The 21,667-nt window shown below is 38.8% G+C and overlaps 1 protein-coding gene across 6 annotated transcripts in view; it reads right to left on the bottom strand.

The window, feature by feature from the left end:
* LOC128688956 (receptor-type guanylate cyclase Gyc76C) overlaps positions 1-21,667 on the bottom strand; it is a 619,662-nt gene that overhangs the window by 47,018 nt on the left and 550,977 nt on the right. For all 6 annotated transcript variants that reach the window (XR_011391737.1, XM_070083032.1, XM_070083048.1 and 3 more), the window contains one exon: positions 20,103-20,279. Coding sequence is in view for 5 of the 6 variants with exons in the window: in XM_070083032.1 (XP_069939133.1) it covers positions 20,103-20,279 (177 nt within the window). In the remaining variant the exon portion in view is untranslated. The remainder of the gene's footprint in view (positions 1-20,102; positions 20,280-21,667) is intronic.

Genomic DNA, 21,667 nt, shown 5'->3' with positions numbered 1-21,667 from the left:
ATTGAGGCGGGTGTCGAGGTTTCTTGCTGTTTCACCTACATAAATCTTGTCGCAGCCTCCACAGGGTATAGTGTAAACCCCTGCATTGACTGGTTCGTGGTGTTTTGATTTTGTCCTGGTTAGATCCTTTATTGAAGTGCTGGAAGCGATGGCGACTCTGGTGTTAGCTTGTGAAAGTACTTTAGAAACGTTCAGTGCAACCTGGCTGTTGGGAAGAATTATAACTTTGTTGGGAGTGAAGTTGGTGCGTGGAGAATTAATGATCTGAAGAGCTCTTTTCTTGCAGTCTTTGATGAAAAGGAAGGAAAATGTAACTCAGTGAAGGTTTGGTGAATGTATGTACATTCCTCGTCAAGAAACTCAGAACTACAAATTCGGTATGCTCTTAGGAAAAACCCGATGATGATGCCTCTTTTGGTCTTGGTATCATGACTGGAATAGAAGTGTGTGAGATCATTTTTATTGGTAGGTTTCCGATAAACTTCAAATCTTAGGTTGTTGTCTACTTTGTGAATGAGGACGTCGAGGAAAGGTAGCTTGTCATTGGACTCTTCTTCTAGTGTAAACTGGATTGCCGGTTCAACTGCGTTGAGCCTTGCCTGAAGATCCCGTACATCAAAACGTTTGGGAGTTATTAAGAGGACGTCGTCCACGTAACGTAACCAAGTGACGCTTGAAGGGATCTAACCAGCACCACGAACCAGTCAATGCAGGAGTTTACACTATACCCTGTGGAGGCTGCGACAAGATTTATGTAGGTGAAACAGCAAGATACCTCGACACCCGCCTCAATGAACACATTTACGCATGTAGGAACAATAACTTGAACAATGCCTGTGTACAACACTGAAATTCCACCAATCATCTCATGAAATTCAGGGACGCCCAATTAGTGATCAAAGAAACTAATTTCCGCAGACGCAAGTGCCTCGAATCAGCAATAATCGTTGTTTTGAATACAATTAAACAAAACAAAGGCAGCTTCACCATCTCTGAAGTCTTAGCAAGAATCCTCTTGAAAACAGTAAACCCTGCCATCACATAGTCTCTCCTGTTAATACTACACAAAGCACATTACAGAGAGTGAACACTGAAACAGGCCTTCTCTATTCAGTCTATATTTGTCTAACCTATTTTTATGTTACCCAAGTAATAGCTTTTATATCCTTTTACTCATGTACGAGTTAATTGCTCTACCATATTGTATTACTACTACTACTACTACTACAACTTATGTCACTACTACTACTACTACTACTACCACTAGTATTGCACCTCACTCTGAGCCTATATATACCCTCTGTGTCCATGTACTGTTTGTAACGGCTTGACAAAGCTCCTGGAGAGCGAAACGTTCCCACAATAAAATGTCACATTAGTTGCACTTGTGTCCTTTTACTTTACATATTGTCGGTAATTCTACCAACATTATTACAGGTAATAATAAGTTCCCTTGAAGCATGAAAAACAAAGTCCACCCCTGACAGTGACATGATAAGATGAGATAACATCTGATAAGAGCTGACCTCTGATGAGCATACACGGGGTGGGGGAGGGTGCAGCAGATAAGAAAAGATTAGACGTGATATTTGATGAGCATCGCCCTCACTTTGTTTATGCTGGTACACAAACATGTCTGTCTGTCAAGCTCCCTGTCTATCTGTCTATCCGTCTAGCTCTCTGTCTCAGAGAGAGAGCCACAAGACTGCGTCATCACCTTAACTCATTTCTTCAAGCAGAGTTTAGCACTTTGGATTTTTTGGGTTATCCTAGGTAATTTACACTATGTATACTTGTATTTATGTGTACCTGTGAGACAGAGATAGACAGACAGATAGAAAGAGAGAGACAGATTAAAAGAGATACAGAGACAGATAGACAAAGACAGATAGAGACAGAGACAGATAGACAGACAGAGGTAGACAGAGATTTACCTGGAGTTTACCTGGAGAGAGTTCCGGGGGTCAATGCCCCCGCAGCCCGGTCTGTGACCAGGCCTCCTGGTGGATCAGAGCCTGATCAACCAGGCTGTTGCTGCTGGCTGCACACAAACCAACGTACGAGCCACAGCCCGGCTGGTCAGGAACCGACTTTAGGTGCTTGTCCAGTGCCAGCTTGAAGACTGCCAGGGGTCTGTTGGTAATCCCCCTTATGTATGCTGGGAGGCAGTTGAACAGTCTCGGGCCCCTGACACTTATTGTATGGTCTCTTAACGTGCTAGTGACACCCCTGCTTTTCATTGGGGGGATGTTGCATCGTCTGCCAAGTCTTTTGCTTTCGTAGTGAGTGATTTTCGTGTGCAAGTTCGGTACTAGTCCCTCTAGGATTTTCCAGGTGTATATAATCATGTATCTCTCCCGCCTGCGTTCCAGGGAATACAGGTTCAGGAACCTCAAGCGCTCCCAGTAATTGAGGTGTTTTATCTCCGTTATGCGTGCCGTGAAGGTTCTCTGTACATTTTCTAGGTCAGCAATTTCACCTGCCTTGAAAGGTGCTGTTAGTGTGCAGCAATATTCCAGCCTAGATAGAACAAGTGACCTGAAGAGTGTCATCATGGGCTTGGCCTCCCTAGTTTTGAAGGTTCTCATTATCCATCCTGTCATTTTTCTAGCAGATGCGATTGATACAATGTTATGGTCCTTGAAGGTGAGATCCTCCGACATGATCACTCCCAGGTCTTTGACGTTGGTGTTTCACTCTATTTTGTGGCCAGAATTTGTTTTGTACTCTGATGAAGATTTAATTTCCTCGTGTTTACCATATCTGAGTAATTGAAATTTCTCATCGTTGAACTTCATATTGTTTTCTGCAGCCCACTGAAAGATTCGGTTGATGTCCGCCTGGAGCCTTGCAATGTCTGCAATGGAAGACACTGTCATGCAGATTCGGGTGTCATCTGCAAAGGAAGACACGGTGCTGTGGCTGACATCCTTGTCTATGTCAGATATGAGGATGAGGAACAAGATGGGAGCGAGTACTGTGCCTTGTGGAACAGAGCTTTTCACCGTAGCTGCCTCGGACTTTACTCTGTTGACGACTACTCTCTGTGTTCTGTTAGTGAGGAAATTATAGATCCATCGACCGACTTTTCCTGTTATCCCTTTAGCACGCATTTTGTGCGCTATTACGCCATGGTCACACTTGTCGAAGGCTTTTGCAAAGTCTGTATATATTACATCTGCATTCTTTTTATCTTCTAGTGCATTTAGGACCTTGTCGTAGTGATCCAATAGTTGAGACAGACAGGAGCGACCTGTTCTAAACCCATGTTGCCCTGGGTTGTGTAACTGATGGGTTTCTAGATGGGTGGTGATCTTGCTTCTTAGGACCCTTTCAAAGATTTTTATGATATGGGATGTTAGTGCTATTGGTCTGTAGTTCTTTGCTGTTGCTTTACTGCCCCCTTTGTGGAGTGGGGCTATGTCTGTTGTTTTTAGTAACTGTGGGACGACCTCCGGGTCCATGCTCCCTCTCCATAGGATGGAAAAGGCTCGTGATAGGGGCTTCTTGCAGTTCTTGATGAACACGGAGTTCCATGAGTCTGGCCCTGGGGCAGAGTGCATGGGCATGTCATTTATCGCCTGTTCGAAGTCATTTGGCGTCAGGATAACATTGGATAGGTTTGTGTTAACCAAATTTTGTGGCTCTCATAAAAAATTCGTTTTGATCTTCGACTCTCAGTCTGGTTAGCAGCTTGCTAAAAACTGAGTCATATTGGGACTTGAGTAGCTCACTCATTTCCTTGCTGTCATCTGTGTAGGACCCATCTTGTTTAAGTAGGGGCCCAATACTGGATGTTGTTCTCGACTTTGATTTGGCATAGGAGAAGAAATACTTTGAGTTTCTTTCGATTTCACTTATGGCTTTTAGTTCTTCCCGCGATTCCTGACTCCTATAAGATTCCTTTAGCTTGAGTTCGATGATTGCTATTTCTCTGACCAGTGTCTCCCTACGCATTTCAGATATATTGACTTCTTTTAGCCGCTCTGTTATTTTTTTCCGTCGCCTGTAAAGGGAGCGCCTGTCTCTTTCTATTTTACATCTACTCCTCCTTTTTCTTAGAGGAATAAGCCTTGTGCATACATCGAGTGCCACCAAGTTAATCTGTTCTAGGCATACGTTGGGGTCTGTGTTGCTTAGTATATCTTCCCAGCTTATATCGGTTAGGACTTGGTTTACTTGGTCCCACTTTATGTTTTTGTTATTGAAGTTGAATTTGGTGAATGCTCCCTCGTGACTAATCTCATTATGTCGGTCTGGGGCTCCGCGCATACATGACTGAACCTCAATTATGTTGTGATCTGAGTATATTGTTTTTGATATGGTGACATTTCTTATCAGATCATCATTGTTAGTGAAGATGAGGTCTAGTGTATTCTCCAGTCTAGTAGGCTCTATTATTTGCTGGTTTAAATTGAATTTTGTGCAGAGATTTAAAAGCTCGTGTGAGTGTGAGTTTTCATCAGAGTTGCCTCCTGGTGTTATTACTGCAACAATATTATTTGCTATATTCCTCCATTTTAGGTGCCTTAAGTTGAAATCCCCCAGGAGCAAGATGTTGGGTGCAGGAGCTGGCAGATTTTCCAGACAGTGGTCAATTTTTAACAGCTGTTCCTGGAATTGCTGGGATGTTGCATCCGGAGGCTTGTAGACTACCACAATGACTAGGTTTTGGTTCTCGACCTTTACTGCTAAAACTTCCACTACATCATTTGAGGCATTTAGCAGTTCTGTGCAAACAAGTGACTCTGCAATGTACAGGCCACCCCCCCCCCCCCTTTTGCCTGTTCACTCTGTCACATCTGTATAGGTTGTAACCTGGGATCCATATTTCGTTGTCCAAGTGATCCTTTATGTGGGTCTCAGTGAAAGCCGCGAACATTGCCTTTACCTCTGCAAGCAGTCCACGGATGAAAGGTATTTTGTTGTTTGTTGCTGGCTTTAGACCCTGTATATTTGCAAAGAAGAATGTCGTCGGACTGGTGATATTGTTGGTACTGGGGGGGGATTTTTTTTCCGGCATTAGTATCTGTATCTGTTGGTTTGGAGCGGAGGCCATCGACTGTGGTTCCACTCCAGGAATGACTGGATTTGGTGTACGATTTCTGCCATTTCCAGAGATAAACAGACAGAGATAGACAGCACCCTAAACTTGGGGTTAACATCACTTTCCTCTTAAAAGAGGAGTGTTAATATGACATTACATCAGTGAATCCTTGGTGTTTGCCGCACTGTTTGCTCTAGCTGGCACTCAATTTAACTGGTGCTCCCACAAGGTACTAAGTGGTGCCAGATTTTTTTAATACCACGCACACTGAGTGTTAAGACCCATTCTATGCTGACAAGGCATCTCAGGCCAATTGTGCCAAATTTGAAGGCAGGAAAAATAAAACGTATATATACGTTTGGGGCGCTACGTGTAAGAACGTTTATATACGTTTGGACCGTTTAAGGGTTAAAAGAAAAAAAAATTGTGATCAGTACTTACTGAGATATAGAGGCATGAAGTTGACAGAGAGTGAACTGCTTACGCCAACACTGGCGACTGCCATTCACTCAGTAATATTATTTTTATTTTTATTCTATTATTTTTTTCTTTTCTAATATTTTATTTTTCAAGCAACTTTTGTGGCCTGTAAGATCAATATAATGCATAATGTATATACAGCATATCCACTCACTGCATGCAACACAATAACCGCACAAACATTACTATTATATTTACTTGGTTACATAAACCCATGCTGTCTTCCCCACCCACACCATCTTCCCCACCACCCATACCATCTTCCCCACCACCCACACCATCTTCCCCACACTGTCTTCCCACCACCCATGCTAGAAATAAGTCACTTTGACTTTTTTGGGTTATCCTAGGTTCTATACACTTGCTGCTATGTATGACAATCTATGTAACTGCAATCATGTATACCTGAATAAACTTACACACCATCTTCCCAACCACCCACAGTGTCTTCCCCACCCACACCATAATCCCCACCATCCATGCTGCCTTCCCCACCCACACCGTCTTCCCCACTACCCACACTGCCTTCCCCAACACCCACACTGTTTTCCTCATCACTCATGCTGGAAATAAGTCATTTTGACTTTTTTAAGAACACAAGAAAGGAGGGTCATTGCAGCAGGCCTGTTGGCCCATACTAGGCAGGTCCTTTACAATCCATCCCACTAACAAAACATTTGCCCAACCTAATTTTCAATGCTACCCAAGAAATAAGCTCTGATAACTCTATCCACTCATTTGCAAGTCCCACTCAATTCCAACCCCTCTCACTCATATATTTATTCAACCTAAATTTAAAACTACCCAAAGTCCTAGAATCAATAACCCAACTAGGTAGACTGTTCCACTCATCAACTACCCTATTTCCAAACCAATACTTTCCTATGTCCTTTCTAAATCTAAACTTGTCTAATTTAAATCCATTACTGCGAGTTCTCTCTTGGAGAGATATCCTCAAGACCTTATTAATATCCCCTTTATTAATACCCATCTTCCACTTATACACTTCGATCATGTCTCCCCTCATTCTTCGTCTAACAAGTGAATGTAATTTAAGGGTCTTCAATCTTTCTTCATAAGGAAGATTTCTAATGCTATGTATTAATTTAATCATTCTACGCTGAGTGTTTTCTAACGAATTTATGTCCATTCTGTAACATGGAGACCAGAACTGAGCTGCATAATCTAGGTGAGGCCTTACTAATGATGTATAAAGCTGCAGTATAACCTCTGAACTTTTGTTGCTTACACTTCTTGATATAAATCCCAATAATCTATTTGCCTTATTACATACGCTTAGACATTGCTGTCTTGGTTTATGGTTGCTGTTCACCATAACCTTCAAGTCCTTTTCGCAATCTGTATGGCTAAGTTCCACATTATTTAACTTATAAGTGCTAGGGTTATGGACACTCCTGAGCTTCAGAACCTTGCATTTATCTACACCAAACTGCATCTGCCACTTTTCTGACCAAGAATAGAGTTTGTCTAAATCCTCCTGAAGTTCCCTAACATCTACGTTAGAATCAATTATCCTACCTATCTTTGTGTCATAAGCGAATTTGCTCATATCACTAGTAATACCCTCATCAAAGTCACTGATATATATTATAAACAACAACGCGCCTAAGACCGATCCCTGTGGTACGCCACTTGTTACAGATCCCCACTCGGATTTAACCCCATTTAACCATACTCTCTGCTTCCTATTAGTGAGCCATGACTCGATCCATGACAGTGCTTTTCCCCCAATGCCATGAGCTGCCACTTTTTTTAACAGTCTCTGGTGCGGTACTCTATCAAAAGCCTTACTAAAATCTAAATAAACAATATCGAATTCTTTATCATGATCAACGGCCTCGAAAGCTTTACTGAAGAAGGTTAATAAATTAGTTAGGCAGGAACGTCCCCTCGTGAATCCATGCTGAGTATCATTAATCAAGCTGTGCTTATCAAGATGGCTTCTTATATTATCAGCAATAATTGACTCTAGTAATTTGCCTACAATTGAGGTTAGGCTTATTGGGCGGTAATTTGATGGTAACGACTTGTCCCCTGCTTTGAGGATAGGAATTACATTAGCCATCTTCCACATATCAGACACTACACCTGTTTGAAGAGAAATATTAAAAATATTAAAAATATTAGTTAACTGGTTTATCCTAGGTTCTCTACATACATAGCAGCATATGTGTAAAGTACCTAGGATAACCCAAAAAATTATACTCCATATAATCACCTCCATTCAACTGTCATCAGTAACTGCATGGCTATCATTATTCGGCTAACTATTCATTATTTGTTATTAATTAAACTACAGTATAAATAATGTCAATCCATTCATGACTGCATATTGGAATGGCCATTCGGACAGATACTGGATGGTGACATCATTTGTTTACTCTTGAACATGGCAAAGAATCAAACATTTCTGCTACTGCTAATCATAATAATAATAATAATAATAAATTAATAATTATAATAACCCATAATAATAATAATAATAATAATAATACAATAGAATTGAAGAAGGAAATTGTACAAAAATACGAGGGCTGAAGCTGTGGTGGAGGCAGTGGTTGAGGCATCATGAGTAAGTGTGGCTTTGTTTATGCTAGAGTGAGCATTAGCCTCCGTGCTCATCCAAACATTTCACAATAATTCATTGTGTTTGGTGCTTGTTGATTGAGTGTGACTGCTACATAATTAACCATGGGCCCAAAGAAACTTAATAGTGCCAGCTCTTTGGTAAAGAAATTGAGAAACACGATAGAATTGAAGAAAGAAATTGTACAAAAACCGAGGCAGTGTGCCACAGTGGTTGAGGCAGTGGTAGAGGCAGTGGTGGAGGCAGTGGTATTTAATAACATACATGTTATTAAACCATAACATGTATGTATATAGTACAATATTTTACAATGTTTTCATGTATTTTATGATTGTTCATGGTTCAATAGGTTATGGAAGCAGCATTGTATTATATTTCCCTACAATATATTAGGGCACCAAACATTCGCGATTTTTCAACATTCGCGAGGTTCTTGATCCCCTAACCAAGAGAGAACCTGCAGCAATAGATTCAAATTAGACAAATTTAGATTTAGAAAGGATACAGGAAAGTATTGGTTTGGAAACAGGGTAGTTGACGAGTGGAACAGTCTGCCTAGTAGGGTTATTGAGGCTAAAACCTTGGGCAGTTTCAAATTTAGGTTGGATAATTACATGAGTGAGAGGGGTTGGATTTGAGTGGGACTTGCACATGGGTAAATAGAATTATCAAAGCTTATTTCTTGGGAAGCATTGAAAATTGGGTTGGGCAAATATTTTGTTAGTGGGATGGATTGTGAAAGACCTAGTATGGGCCAACAGGGCTGCTGCAGTGTTCCTCCTTTCTCATGTTCTTAACCCTCGCGAATGTTGAGGGAGACCTGTATACCTGAATAAACTTACACACCGTCTTCCAAACCATCCACACTATCTTCCCCACCATCCATGCTGGCTTCCCCACCATCCAAGTTGCCTTTCCCAACACCCAAGCTGCTTTCCCTTTTCACTATCTGTATCTGGTATCCTGGGCACTACTTTCGGCCACAAACTCCTCAAAACCATGAAATTCATCTTCACTGACACTTCCATTTGTGTTAGAACTATCACTTGGGAAAAGAAGAGTCCCAAATTTGCGGGAGAGTCAGATATTTCTTAGCACTAGGCATGCTGAACAAGGACTACTTAAATGGCGTTCCCACAATGCACCACTGGTTCCCCAATTTTTTTTATATTTCGCACAATGACCACTCAGATACATTCTCTCACATGTAGGCCTACCAGCTTTCCCCTGCCAGATTTGAAGCCTGTAGAATTTTGGTGTAGTACTATGGCACCAACACTGGCTCGTAAGCCATAGTACTACAGCACCAACAGTGAAAGGGTTAACTGTGTCCAATGTACTAGTACGACCTGAAGCACTTTCTTGACAGTTGCAATAGGACCCATGGATTTGCTCAATATCATGAACGTAGTTAAAACATTATACTGTAATCAATATATACTTACTCTCAATATCTGTAATCCTCTCAAATGTTAATCATTCCATTGTGTCCCCCTTAGGTTAATAATCAAAACTAATTAAAGCCATAATACAGTGATACCCTGATTAACAGGTTTAATTTGTTCTGTGACCGAGCTCGTAACTCAATTTGCTCGTATATCAAATAAATTTTCCTCATTGAAATTAACTGAAATGCCAATAATCTGCTCCAGTGGAATTCCTGGCTCTTGGGAGGCAGGAGAAAATACTTCAATATAACACTAACATCAACTCTACAGCTAATATGACATAATATGACATAATAAACAATATAAATAGCATAGAAACATGATATATACTCTAGAATGAATAAAATATGTCATTATGTGACAAGTGGTGGCGGCCACTCCCGAGATAAAAATAATTATAGCTCTGACCATATCTTCCCATTTTTGCCCTTCTGAGGTCTTATTATATGAGAAAATAAAGCATTTGTGAGGCTAATTGCAATAGATCACTAGTTTCTTAAGGAAAACAGTAAAACAAAAGTGTTTTTCTCATGTTTTTCTATGATTTCATGCTTTAATTCAATGGACATCATCCTCTACTTCTCAGCACTGTCCTTTGCACTTACTTTCTTAGGACCCATTGTTAGAAAAAAGAAATTTGGCAAAATAACTGCACAAAATGCTGGGATGCTGAGCAGATGTTGTGACGTTCGCTGCACCAACTAGTGGCGGTATATTTAAAGCTTGCTTGTAACTCAGATTTTGGCTTGCAACTCAAAGCAAAAAATTGACCAAGCGATGGCTCATAAGTTGGAAAACTCATATGTTGGGGCACTCGTAAGTCAAGGTACCACTGTAGCATGAACTAATAGACTAGTCAGTTTTCTTGTATTCATTGTAACTCACCTAATGACCATATGTACAATTACTGCACTGTTATTGCCTTATTAATCTTAAGTCTTCCCAAAATGCTCTACATATAAAGGGGCTTTAGCATGTACACCCAATTGTTATACTCCTTTGTACAAACATGTATCATGCTGAAATAAAATTATGATTATTAATATTATTAACCTTTTCAGGGTCCGTCCCGTAGATCTACGGCTTTACGTTCAGGGTCCAAACCGTAGATCTACGTCATGAGCTCAGCTCACTCTGATAAACTGTGAGTGGTACATTTGGGCCTAGATATGAGAGAATACATCTATGTGGTATGTGTGCACCACATAAAACAGATCCTGCAGCACACTGTGTATAATGAGAGAAAAAAAACTGAAATCATGATTTTTCGATTAAAACAGCGACTTTGCAGTGTTTTTCGTATGTTTTTATAGTTGTATTTGCGATTTCTTGGTCTCATTTGATAGAATGGAAGATATATTACAGAAATAGAGATGATTTTAATTGGTTTTAGCACTGGAAATGGCTTGAAACTGAGCTCAAAGTAGCAGAAATGTTAAATTTTTGCCGATATTCAAGAGTAAACAAACGACCTCACACGTCTAATACACGCCAGCTGGTGGGTCTAATATGCATTCACAAATATGGTGATGATATTTATACAATTATTACAGTATTGCATAACAGTAAATCTTCTATTTTTTGGTGTGAATAAAAAATCAAAATGGAGTTTATTTGTAAAGCCTCAAAATGTAACTAATGAACAGAGGAAATGTTAGTTTAGTTCCAGGAATACCTACATTGTTTATTCTGGACCCTATTTTGAAATTGGAATATTTTGAACTTTGTGTTAAATTGGCAAAATTAACAATTTCCGATCACTTTAATTTGTAGTTGAAACAGTTGACTGGGCGATTTCTTGTGCTGAATCGATAGAAGTAATACTAGTGAAATAGCTAAGAATTTGGTTGACTGGAATAATGTAATTGGCCTAAAATGGGAGTCAAAGTCGGCAAAATCGCCGATTCGTAAATATCGCTGACACATCAAAATTCGCGAGATCATAATTTCGTCAATTTTCCATCAAATTTCGTACGTTTTGTTTTATTACCTTCACAAAAAGATTCTCTACCATTTCATAAGAAAAAATAACAAATTTTTTTTTTTTTAAATTCTTGGACACTGGGGCACCACTTCAGATTTGGGCCTTGGACCCTGAAGGGGTTAAGCAAGTAATGTCTATGTATCCAATATACTAATATGAACAATTTTTCTAGGCCTCAAATTTGCTTCTTGCCACCATTTTAGGCCTCAGATGTATTGTTTGGGTTGCTAGCTACCTCATGCTTCCTAAGAAAAAATCCAGGCAGCATAGGTATGTGCAAGGCATTGTGCACTGTGGATAATTTCACCTGTTAAACATAGGCTCACAATCTCAGGCCAACATACCAACCTTATTTGCAGACACCAGTGACATTGAGGAGTATGATAATGGAGGATATTTTTTCAACTCTGAAGGGGACAGCAATCATATTACAATGAGGAATTAAAGATGTGCTAGTTCAACAAAAGAAATAGCAGTGCCATCAACCTCTGGTCCTGCTACACAACAAAGGAGATGTCAAAGGCATCTTCTTTGTTGTGTAGCAGGAGTGATGTGAGTGATGGCAGTGAAGACAAGTACATGTACAAGGAGGAGGGTGCCAAATAAAGTGAGAGTGATGCAGAATATTCGCTCATGAAATGAACACTAGTGCAGCGTATATGTACTAGGTCTGGTTCTTGGTCATATGCTGTTACAATATTCTATGGTAACACATATAGACAGGATGATGATGTTGCAGGGCATAGTGATAGTGACTGTGATTCTGATGGTCCCTTCATTGATATCAGAAAAACACATGCAACACCAACACCAGCTGTGACATTAGCCATGAGAGCACCAACAGCAGTGACAATGCCACCAGCCATGCCAACACCAACAGCAGTAACAACATCACCAGCCATGACAACATAAGCCATGACAACAGAACAAGCTGTGATGAAAATGAGGAAGATGTAGCAGAAAGTCTCTCTATTGATAGGTTTACTAAGTGTATTCTACCCTAACCACCCTGTAATCTGGCAAACTCACTAATCCGGCACACACTAGGTCCCAATGATGCTGGATTAGTGATGGCCAACCTGTATTAATTTTAACCCTTTCAGGGTCCGTCCCGTAGATCTACGGCTTTACGTTCAGGGTCCAAACCGTAGATCTATGCCAAAATTCTAGTGCCGTCAAATTTAGCACGAGAAGGCTGGTAGGCCTACATCTAAGAGAATGGGTCTGGGTGGTCAGTGTGCACACCATAGAAAAAATCTGGACGCCCGCATGGCATTGTGGGAACACTGGCAAAGTAGCTTTGTTCATAGTGCCTGGCAGCAAGGAAGCTCTCACTCCCCACTCACTCTCTGGGTGAATTCTGACTCTCCTCTTCACAACTTACAGTTCTAAGACTGATGGAAGTGGAGCTGAAGACGAATTCTATGGTTTTGAACCATATGGTACCATTGTGCCATAAGGTACAATGGTGCCATGTCATACAATGGTATCATGGTACAATGGTATATGGTACAATGGTATCATATGGTACAATGTACCATATAATACATTGTACCATATGGTACATTATACCATATGGCACAGGGACCCTAATGGAAATAAGTCTGTTTGGCTTTTTTGGGTTATCCTAGGTTCTCCAAACATATGCTGCTAAGTATGATATTCTATGTAACTTTATTTGTGTATAACTAAATAAACTTACTTATGATGCCACATGCACTTGATTAAGTTTATTCAGGTGTACAGAAATACAATTACATAGATTATCATACATAGCAGCATATGTATAAAATCCCAGGATAACCCAAAAAAGTCAGAGTGGCTTATTTCCATAGTTATCCCTGTATCTGTACCATATGGTGTCCTGTACTGTATGGTACCCTGTACCATATGGTACCCTGTGCCATATGGTACCCTGTACCATATGGTACCCTGTACCATATGGTACCCTGTACCATATGGTACCCTGCACCATATGTTATCCTGTATTACATGGTACCCTATACCATATAGTACAATGTACCATATGGTACCCTGTAACGTATGATACCGTGTACCATATGGTCAATAGGTGTTGGTGGCATGAGACACCAGCCAAGACTTGAGTGAGTGGTGACACAAGCTAGCTACTGACTCCGCAGTTTCCGAGACAAAGTGCTTTGTCATCCACCTCAAGGAACACGTCAAGTTCCTGTACACTTGTAAATATATAATAGAACATTACTAATATACAACATTTTTGCATATTTTTGTTGTAAACAACTATTGTAACCAAAATAATAATGAAAATATTAGTGTGTTTATTGTGTTGAATACAACAGTACCATATGGCACAATGAACCATATGGTATCATTGTACTATATGGTACAATGTACCATATGGTACCATTGCATTATATGGTACCATATGGTACCATAAGGTACCATTGCACCATATGTTACCATTGTATCATATGGTACCATTGTACCAAATGGTGCCATGGTACCATTGAATCATATAGTACCATTGTATCATGTGCCATTGTGCCATATTGTACCATATGGTACCATTGTATCATATGGTGCCATTGTACCATATGGTACAATTGCACCCTATGGCATCATTGTACCATATTGTACTATATGGTACCATTGTATTCAACACAATAACCGCACTAATATTTTCATAATTTTGTTTACAATAAACTTGTAAACAAGTTTTTAAGCAATACAATGATAAATTAGTGCAGTTATTGCGTGGAATACAATGAGTGTACACTTATACAATATACATTATACTGGTCTCACAGGCCACAAATGTTATTAGAAAAAGAAAAAAATTAGAAAAAAACAAAAAAGTATAAAAAACATAAAATAAAAAAATGGGATTTTGCGGAAGTCACTGATGTTGCCGTCACCCAGTCATTTTGGGTCAACTTCCCGCCGCTGTATCTCGGTAAGTACTGACCAGAAAAAAAAAAATTTGTCTTATTACCTTCACAAAAATTTACTCTTTAATGCTGTAAGAAAAAATATTTTTTTTTTTTTCAAAATTTCTTGGACACTGGAGCACCACTTCAGATTTTGGCCTTGGACCCTGAAGGGGTTAATTACCAACAGACTATTAATTTTAATTATAACTTCCAGTACAGATCAATATAATTGTGTTCAGTATTAATACAACAGTTCAATATTAAATCACAATACTGTACCATATTAAGAGCTAACAGTATCTCTTAAAAATTTTTTTTTTGTTTTTTTTTTGCTTTAAAAGCTACTTGAAACAATCCTTAGCTAGATAAGTTTAGTGTCATAATATTAAGGCCAACATAATACTTTACTCAAAAGTCTAGTTGTAGAATCACACACCATCATGTGATTGCAAGCATTGATCCTGATATCAACCTTTTATTAAATGACTTACATGCATCAAACAGCAACTGTAATTATTATACATCAGACCAAGCAAAGACATTACTCAGAACCAACAATAATATAACTATCTTTAATTACAATGTCAGATCTTTGAGCAAACATTATGATGACCTCACAGCATTTCTCAATTCCCTGCATACCAGTATGACAATATCACACTCACTGAAACCTGGCTAAAGCCCGGTACTTCAGATGTCTATGCCATTCCTGGTTACCAAGCCATACACAAATGTAGGACAGACCAGCAAGAGGGTGGAACAGTTATATACTACTCAGATCAACTTGAATGTATCAAAAATTCTTGCACAAGGGACAAACATGGAGAATATATAATAGCTAAATTTAAATCAAACGACTTGGAAAAAACCCTTACAGTCATAAACATCTACAGAGTACCACAGTCATAGGAAGCATGATAACTGATGCACACATGAATAAAGACCACTTACTGCTCACAGGAGATTTTAACATAAATCTCCTACATGACCAGGACCCACAAGTAACTGAATTAGCAAACACTATGAGCAACTACTTGTTGCTACCAACAATAACAAAACCCACAAGAATCTCCGAGACCAGTGTCTCCTTATTAAACCATATCTGGACTAACACCATATCCCCTTTAAAATCAGGCATAATCACAGACAATACCACAGACCACTACTCTACCTTTCTCATAACCAACCTAGGTAAATTGCTACAAGACGCTACTAAAGTTACCTTCAGGCTACATAATGAGACATCAGTTAATAACTTTATAACAGCTATGATTAACATTGACTGGAATAATGAGCTAGAAACATATACAGATACTGATGAATGTATTAATAATTTTCTAAAAATAACCTGTTACCTCTATAACAAGCATTGCCCCCCAAAAACTAAACAGATCACAGCTACGAGATTAAACAGTCCCTGGCTAACAGCCAGCCTCCTTAACCCTTAAACTGTCCAAACGTAGTTCTATGTTTTTTCAACATTTGAAAGTATGTAAAAAAAAGTAGATCTTTTTTTTTTTACATTTGAAAACGTGTAAAAAAAACTTTGATCTACATTTTTTTTTTTGTTTTTGCCCCGCATATGCCAGTTGTGGAATCCATTGTGCCTACTTCAAAAATTAAGGAAATGTGTGCACAGTGGGTTGAACTGCAAACCTTTATGGATGAAAATCACCCTGACACAGCTGTTGCAAGGCGTGCTGGTGACTATTTCAATGACAATGTTATGGCCCATTTTAGACAAATCGTAAAGGAACGGGAGGTACAGAGCTCTATGGACAGAAAGAAGTCCAGTGACTCTGAAGCTGGTCCTAGTGGCATTAAAAGAAGAAGGGAAGTAACCCCGGAAAAGGACTTGCCTCCTCAAGTGTTTATGGAAGGGGATTCCCCTTCTAAACACTAACACTCTCTCTCCCCTCCTCCCATCCCATCAATCATCACCAGATCTTCAATAAAAGTAAGTGTCATGTAATTGTGCATGCCTTTTTCAGTTTGTGTGTACTAAAATTAACATTTTTTTGTGGTAAAAAAATTTTTTTTTCATACTTTTGGGTGTCTTGCACGGATTAATTTTATTTCCATTATTTCTTATATTTGAAAATATGTAAAAAAAACGTAGATCTACTTTTGGAGCACTACGCATGTGAACATAGATCTGTTTGGACAGTTTAAGGGTTAAATCCATAAACACAAAGCACCTATATTAACCCTTTGACTGTTTTGGTCGTATATATACGTCTTACGAGCCAGTGTTTCAGACATATATATACTCAATAATTCTAGCGGCTTCAAATCAAGCGGAAGAAAGCTGGTAGGCCCACATATGAGAGAATGGGTCTGTATGGTCAGTGTGCACCACATAAAAAAAATCCTGCAGCACACAGTGCGTAATGAGAAAAAAAAAACTGATCGTTTTTTTGGATTAAAACGCGGACTTTGAGGTGTATTTTCGTATAGTATTTATCGATGTATTTGCGTTTTCATGGTCTTAGGTGATAAAATGGAAAACATATTACAGAAATAGAGATGATTTTCATTACTTTGATGATGAAAACGTCCTTGAAACTGAGCTCAAAGTAGCAGAAATGTTCGATTTTTACCAATGTTCAGGAGTAAACAAATCACACCACACGTCCAATACACGTCAACTGGGGAGTCTAATATTCTTTCACTAGTGCACTGATATTATTTATACCATTTTTACAATAATGCAGTAGTCTGCATAACAGTAAATTTTGTATTTTTTTGTATGAATAAAAAATCAAAATAGAACAATAATAATATAAGAGGGGCCTAGAGATGTGACTAATGAACAGAGCATATGTTATTTTAGTGCCAAGAATGTCTACCTTGTTTATTCTGGACCCTATTTTGAAATTGGCATCTTTTTTAGTTTGCATGAAATTGGCCAAATTGCCAATTTCTGACCACAATATTGGGTAGTCCAAATTGGTAAATGGGAGGTTTCTTGTACTCAGCTGATAGATAAAATGGAGTTCTAAAGAAATAGCTATGAGTTTGGTCAACTGGAACAATGGAATTGGCTGAAAATAGGGCTCAAAGTCGGCGAAATCGCCGATACGCATATGTCGCCAAGACCGATAACTTCACGGGAGCGTAATTCCATGAGTTTTCGACCAAATTTCAAACTTTTGGTGTCATTACCATCGGGAAAAGATTCTCTATCATTTCATAAGAAAAAATAATTTTTTTTTATTTTTAAATTTAGAGACATAGAATGACAGTTTCAGAAAGGGGCCTGAAACAGTCAAAGGGTTAAAAACAGTATAGAATGGGCCAAATAACCAGAGACCATTCTAAACATTACTCGTCAGTCCTTACCAGCCTGATACGAAGGTCAAAAAAATTGTATTATGATCACATTACATAAAAGGTGATATGAAAAAGAACTGGAAAACCCTATCTGAAATTTTAGGAACTAAAAAGATATCAAAAACAAAACACTCAAATTAACAAAATCAGATGAACCCCTACTCCCACCAACTGAAATAGCAAATAGACTGAATGTTTTCTTCTCCACCATAGGAAAGAATCTAATGAGCAAAATCCCAAGCTCAAACATCTATCCATCAGACTAAATCACGGGTACCTACCCAAATACACTATTCCTAGCTCCAACCACTCCAACAAAAGTCTCGGTAATCATCAATACCCATAAAACAAGGCTTCTCAAGTACTGTCACCAAGTACTCCACCTTGCCATCAGTTTTCAAAATAGCAAGGGTCACTCTGATTTGCAAAAGAGGAGATCAAACAGACTTGAATAACTATAGACCAATATCTAACTTACCTCTGCTCTCTAAAATCTTTGAAAAACTAATTAATAGGCAGATCTATTCCTGTCTCATCTCTCAAGACATACTCAACCCCTATCAGTTTGGATTCAGGGCTAATAAAAGCACAAATGAAGCTATTATACACATGATAGAACTAATATACGCTGCTCTCGAGAAGAAAGAAGTCCTGTTGGGAATCTTTATTGATTTACGTAAAGCCTTTGATGCAGATGACCATGATCTGCTGCACATTAAATTAACATACTATGGTATAAGAGGGCACTCCCTCAACTACCTAAAGTCATACCTTAGTAACAGAATCCAATATGTGTACACAAATGGAGCTAACTCTTCCACACAACCAGTTACAGTTGGGGTCCCACAAGGAAGTGTCCTTGGCCCCCTCCTCTTTCTCATTTACATCAGTGACCTACTGAATGCATCTCAACTACTCAAACCCATATTATTTGCCGATGACACAACATACATCTTCTCTCATCCAAACCCAGTCATACTGGCCAACACTGTTAATGCTGAATTGCAGAAAATATCTACCTGGATGATGACTAACAAGCTTACATTCAATACTGGCAAAACCTATTTCATTCAGTTTGGTAAGAGAGCCACAATTGTTCCACTTAACATAGTGCTAAATGGATCACCCATCACAAGATACAAAGAAAAAAAATTCTTAGGAATCCACCTTGACAGTAGCCTTAAATTCCAGACCCATATACAATAAATCTCCAAGAAAATTTCTAAGACAGTAGGCATACTATCAAAGATACAGTACTATGTTCTACAATCAGCTCTCCTTGCACTGTATTACTCACTCACATATCCTTATTTCACCTATGGAATTTGTGCCTAAAACCACTAATAACCCAACAAAAGGCTGCAGTCAGAATGATAAATTCCCACTCCAGACAGCATACTCCACCAATATTCAAAGGTCTAAAACTACTCACCGTAAAGAACATCCATACTTATTCTTGCGGCTACTACATACATAGAACACTACACTCACACATAAATCCTTCACTCAAACTTCTCCTCACCAACCTAAGATGCACAACCATAACACAAGACACAGATCACTTTTCGATGTTCCCCGTGTCCACATCACACTATGTAAGAACTGTATGTACATAAAGGGCCCCAAAATTTGGAACTCATTAACAGTAAATACTAAAGTAACCCAATCTGAACATCAATTTAAAACTCTTCTCAATAACCATCTACTCACCCTAAACTAAATGTACAATACTCAATACTTAAATTTACCAAAAAACCTCCCAATTACCTAAATCTTAACATTTCAAAATTTAAATACCCAAAGTTCATACACAACTTAATACTTACCTGAAGAATAAATACCTGCACAAAACTATACTGCCTTACACCATTTTGTAGCATTCTCATACTGTAAACTACTTTCACCAACACTCAATATTATATTCCAATAAAATAACTTAAATATTTACTACTGATATACACAACCTACAAAATACTTTCAAATTGTCCCAATGTAATATCCCCAGATTATAACTTGACTGTAACTTACTATGATCAATTTCTCTAGTATTTAGTAGTCTGTAAGCCATTAATTTAGTCTGCTCATAATGCCATGGCATGATAGTGGCTCTCTTTGCACTGTAACTCATTACTGTAACTACAGAATCTCAATGTAAACTTGCAAAGAAATAAAAATGGTATTGTACTGTATTGTATATTAAACAACCATAGTGACATTACACATCCCTGTCTAAAACCTACTTTGACTTTATATTTTCCTATCAAAATACTAAGAGAAATGAATCACTCACTCCATCCAGTAGCTCCAGTGCCATAGAAGCAATCTCTCCAGCGTGTCTTCCCATATTAAGCTTGGGAAGGCCTGATACAACCATATATGCATCACCAATGGTCTCCACTTTGTAAACATCATAGCCACGGATGATCTTGTCAAACAGTGTGTACAAGTCATTCAGGAATCTTACCACCTATTAAATACAATGTCATGTGTAAGTACTTGAGTGAAAATAAACGGAAATGCAGGACATCCAATAAAATAAGGTATTACACATTATAATTAAAAACATTATTGTGGGATATGTAGAGAAAGTGGAGCAAGTCACAAAAACAATTATAAACCAAATGAGAGGGAAAATATAATGAATATTATAGTTCTAAAAGGGCATACCCAAAATACCCAGGGGCTTTCAATGTATAGTATTAAATATAATCCAGTTTTGTAAAATCTATGTACTGTATCATGTAGAAATAAAGTACATATTTTCTGGCATATAAGGCATGCTTCTTCTCCCCCCTCTCCCCCCAAAAAAAATCAGATGATCACCCTGGGGACATTATATGCTCTAGGTGAGAAACAAGGGTAGACTTCAGGTTACTGACTAGTAGTACTTTTAAACTACTAGACTCCCAACAACCCTTCTCTACAAAACTGTTTCCCAGATTACTTTAGTGATTAGTAACTACTATAATAATTTACATATTACCAGTACATAATAAGCAAACCAGCTTCAGCAGTTGTAAATAATTATAAGGTAGCCATCTGTGAATGACAAATAGCCATGTTTGTTTTGGTGGTCGGTGGCAGTGAAGCAGATGACAGGCTGCAAAGGGTCCCGCCTCTTTTACTTACAGTGTGCATAATACCTGGAATACACCTGGAGAGGGTTTCAGGGATCAACGCCCCCATGGCCTGGTCTGTAATCAGGCCTCACAGTGGATCAGGGCCTGATTAACGAGGCTTTTACTGCTGGCTGCACACAAACCAATGTACAAACCACAGCCTGGCTGGTTAGGTACTGACTTTAGGTACCTGTCCTGTACCTTCTTGAAGACAACCAGGAGTCTATTGGTAATCCCCTTTACGTATGCTGAGAGGTAACTGAACAATCTTGGGCCCCTGATGCTTATTGTGTTATCTCTTAGCATACTCACTGTGTCCCTGCTTTTCATTGGGGGGATGTTGCATCTCCTGCCAAGTCTTCTGCTTTTGTAGGGAATAATTTTCATGTGCAAATTTGGTACTAATCCCTCTAGGATTTTCCAAGTGTATATTATCATGCATCTTTCTTGCCTGCATTCCAGGGGATACAAGTCAAGGGACTTTAACCATTCTTAGTAATTTAGGTGCTTTATCGTACTTATGTGTGCCATGAAGGTTCTTTGTACATTCTCCAGGTCAGCAATATCACCCGCCTTAAAAGGGGCCATCAGTATACAGCAATATTCCAGCCTAGATAGAACAAGTGATTTGAAGAGAATCATCATGGGCTTGGCATCCCAAGTTTGAAGGTTCTCATTATCCATCCTATCATTTTTCTAGCAGATATGATAGATATATTGTTATGATCTTTGAAAG

Source organism: Cherax quadricarinatus, chromosome 1 (assembly GCF_038502225.1).
Source record: "Cherax quadricarinatus isolate ZL_2023a chromosome 1, ASM3850222v1, whole genome shotgun sequence".
Classification (NCBI taxonomy): Eukaryota; Metazoa; Arthropoda; class Malacostraca; order Decapoda; family Parastacidae; genus Cherax; species Cherax quadricarinatus.
This window is presented reverse-complemented; position numbering and strand designations above follow the sequence as displayed.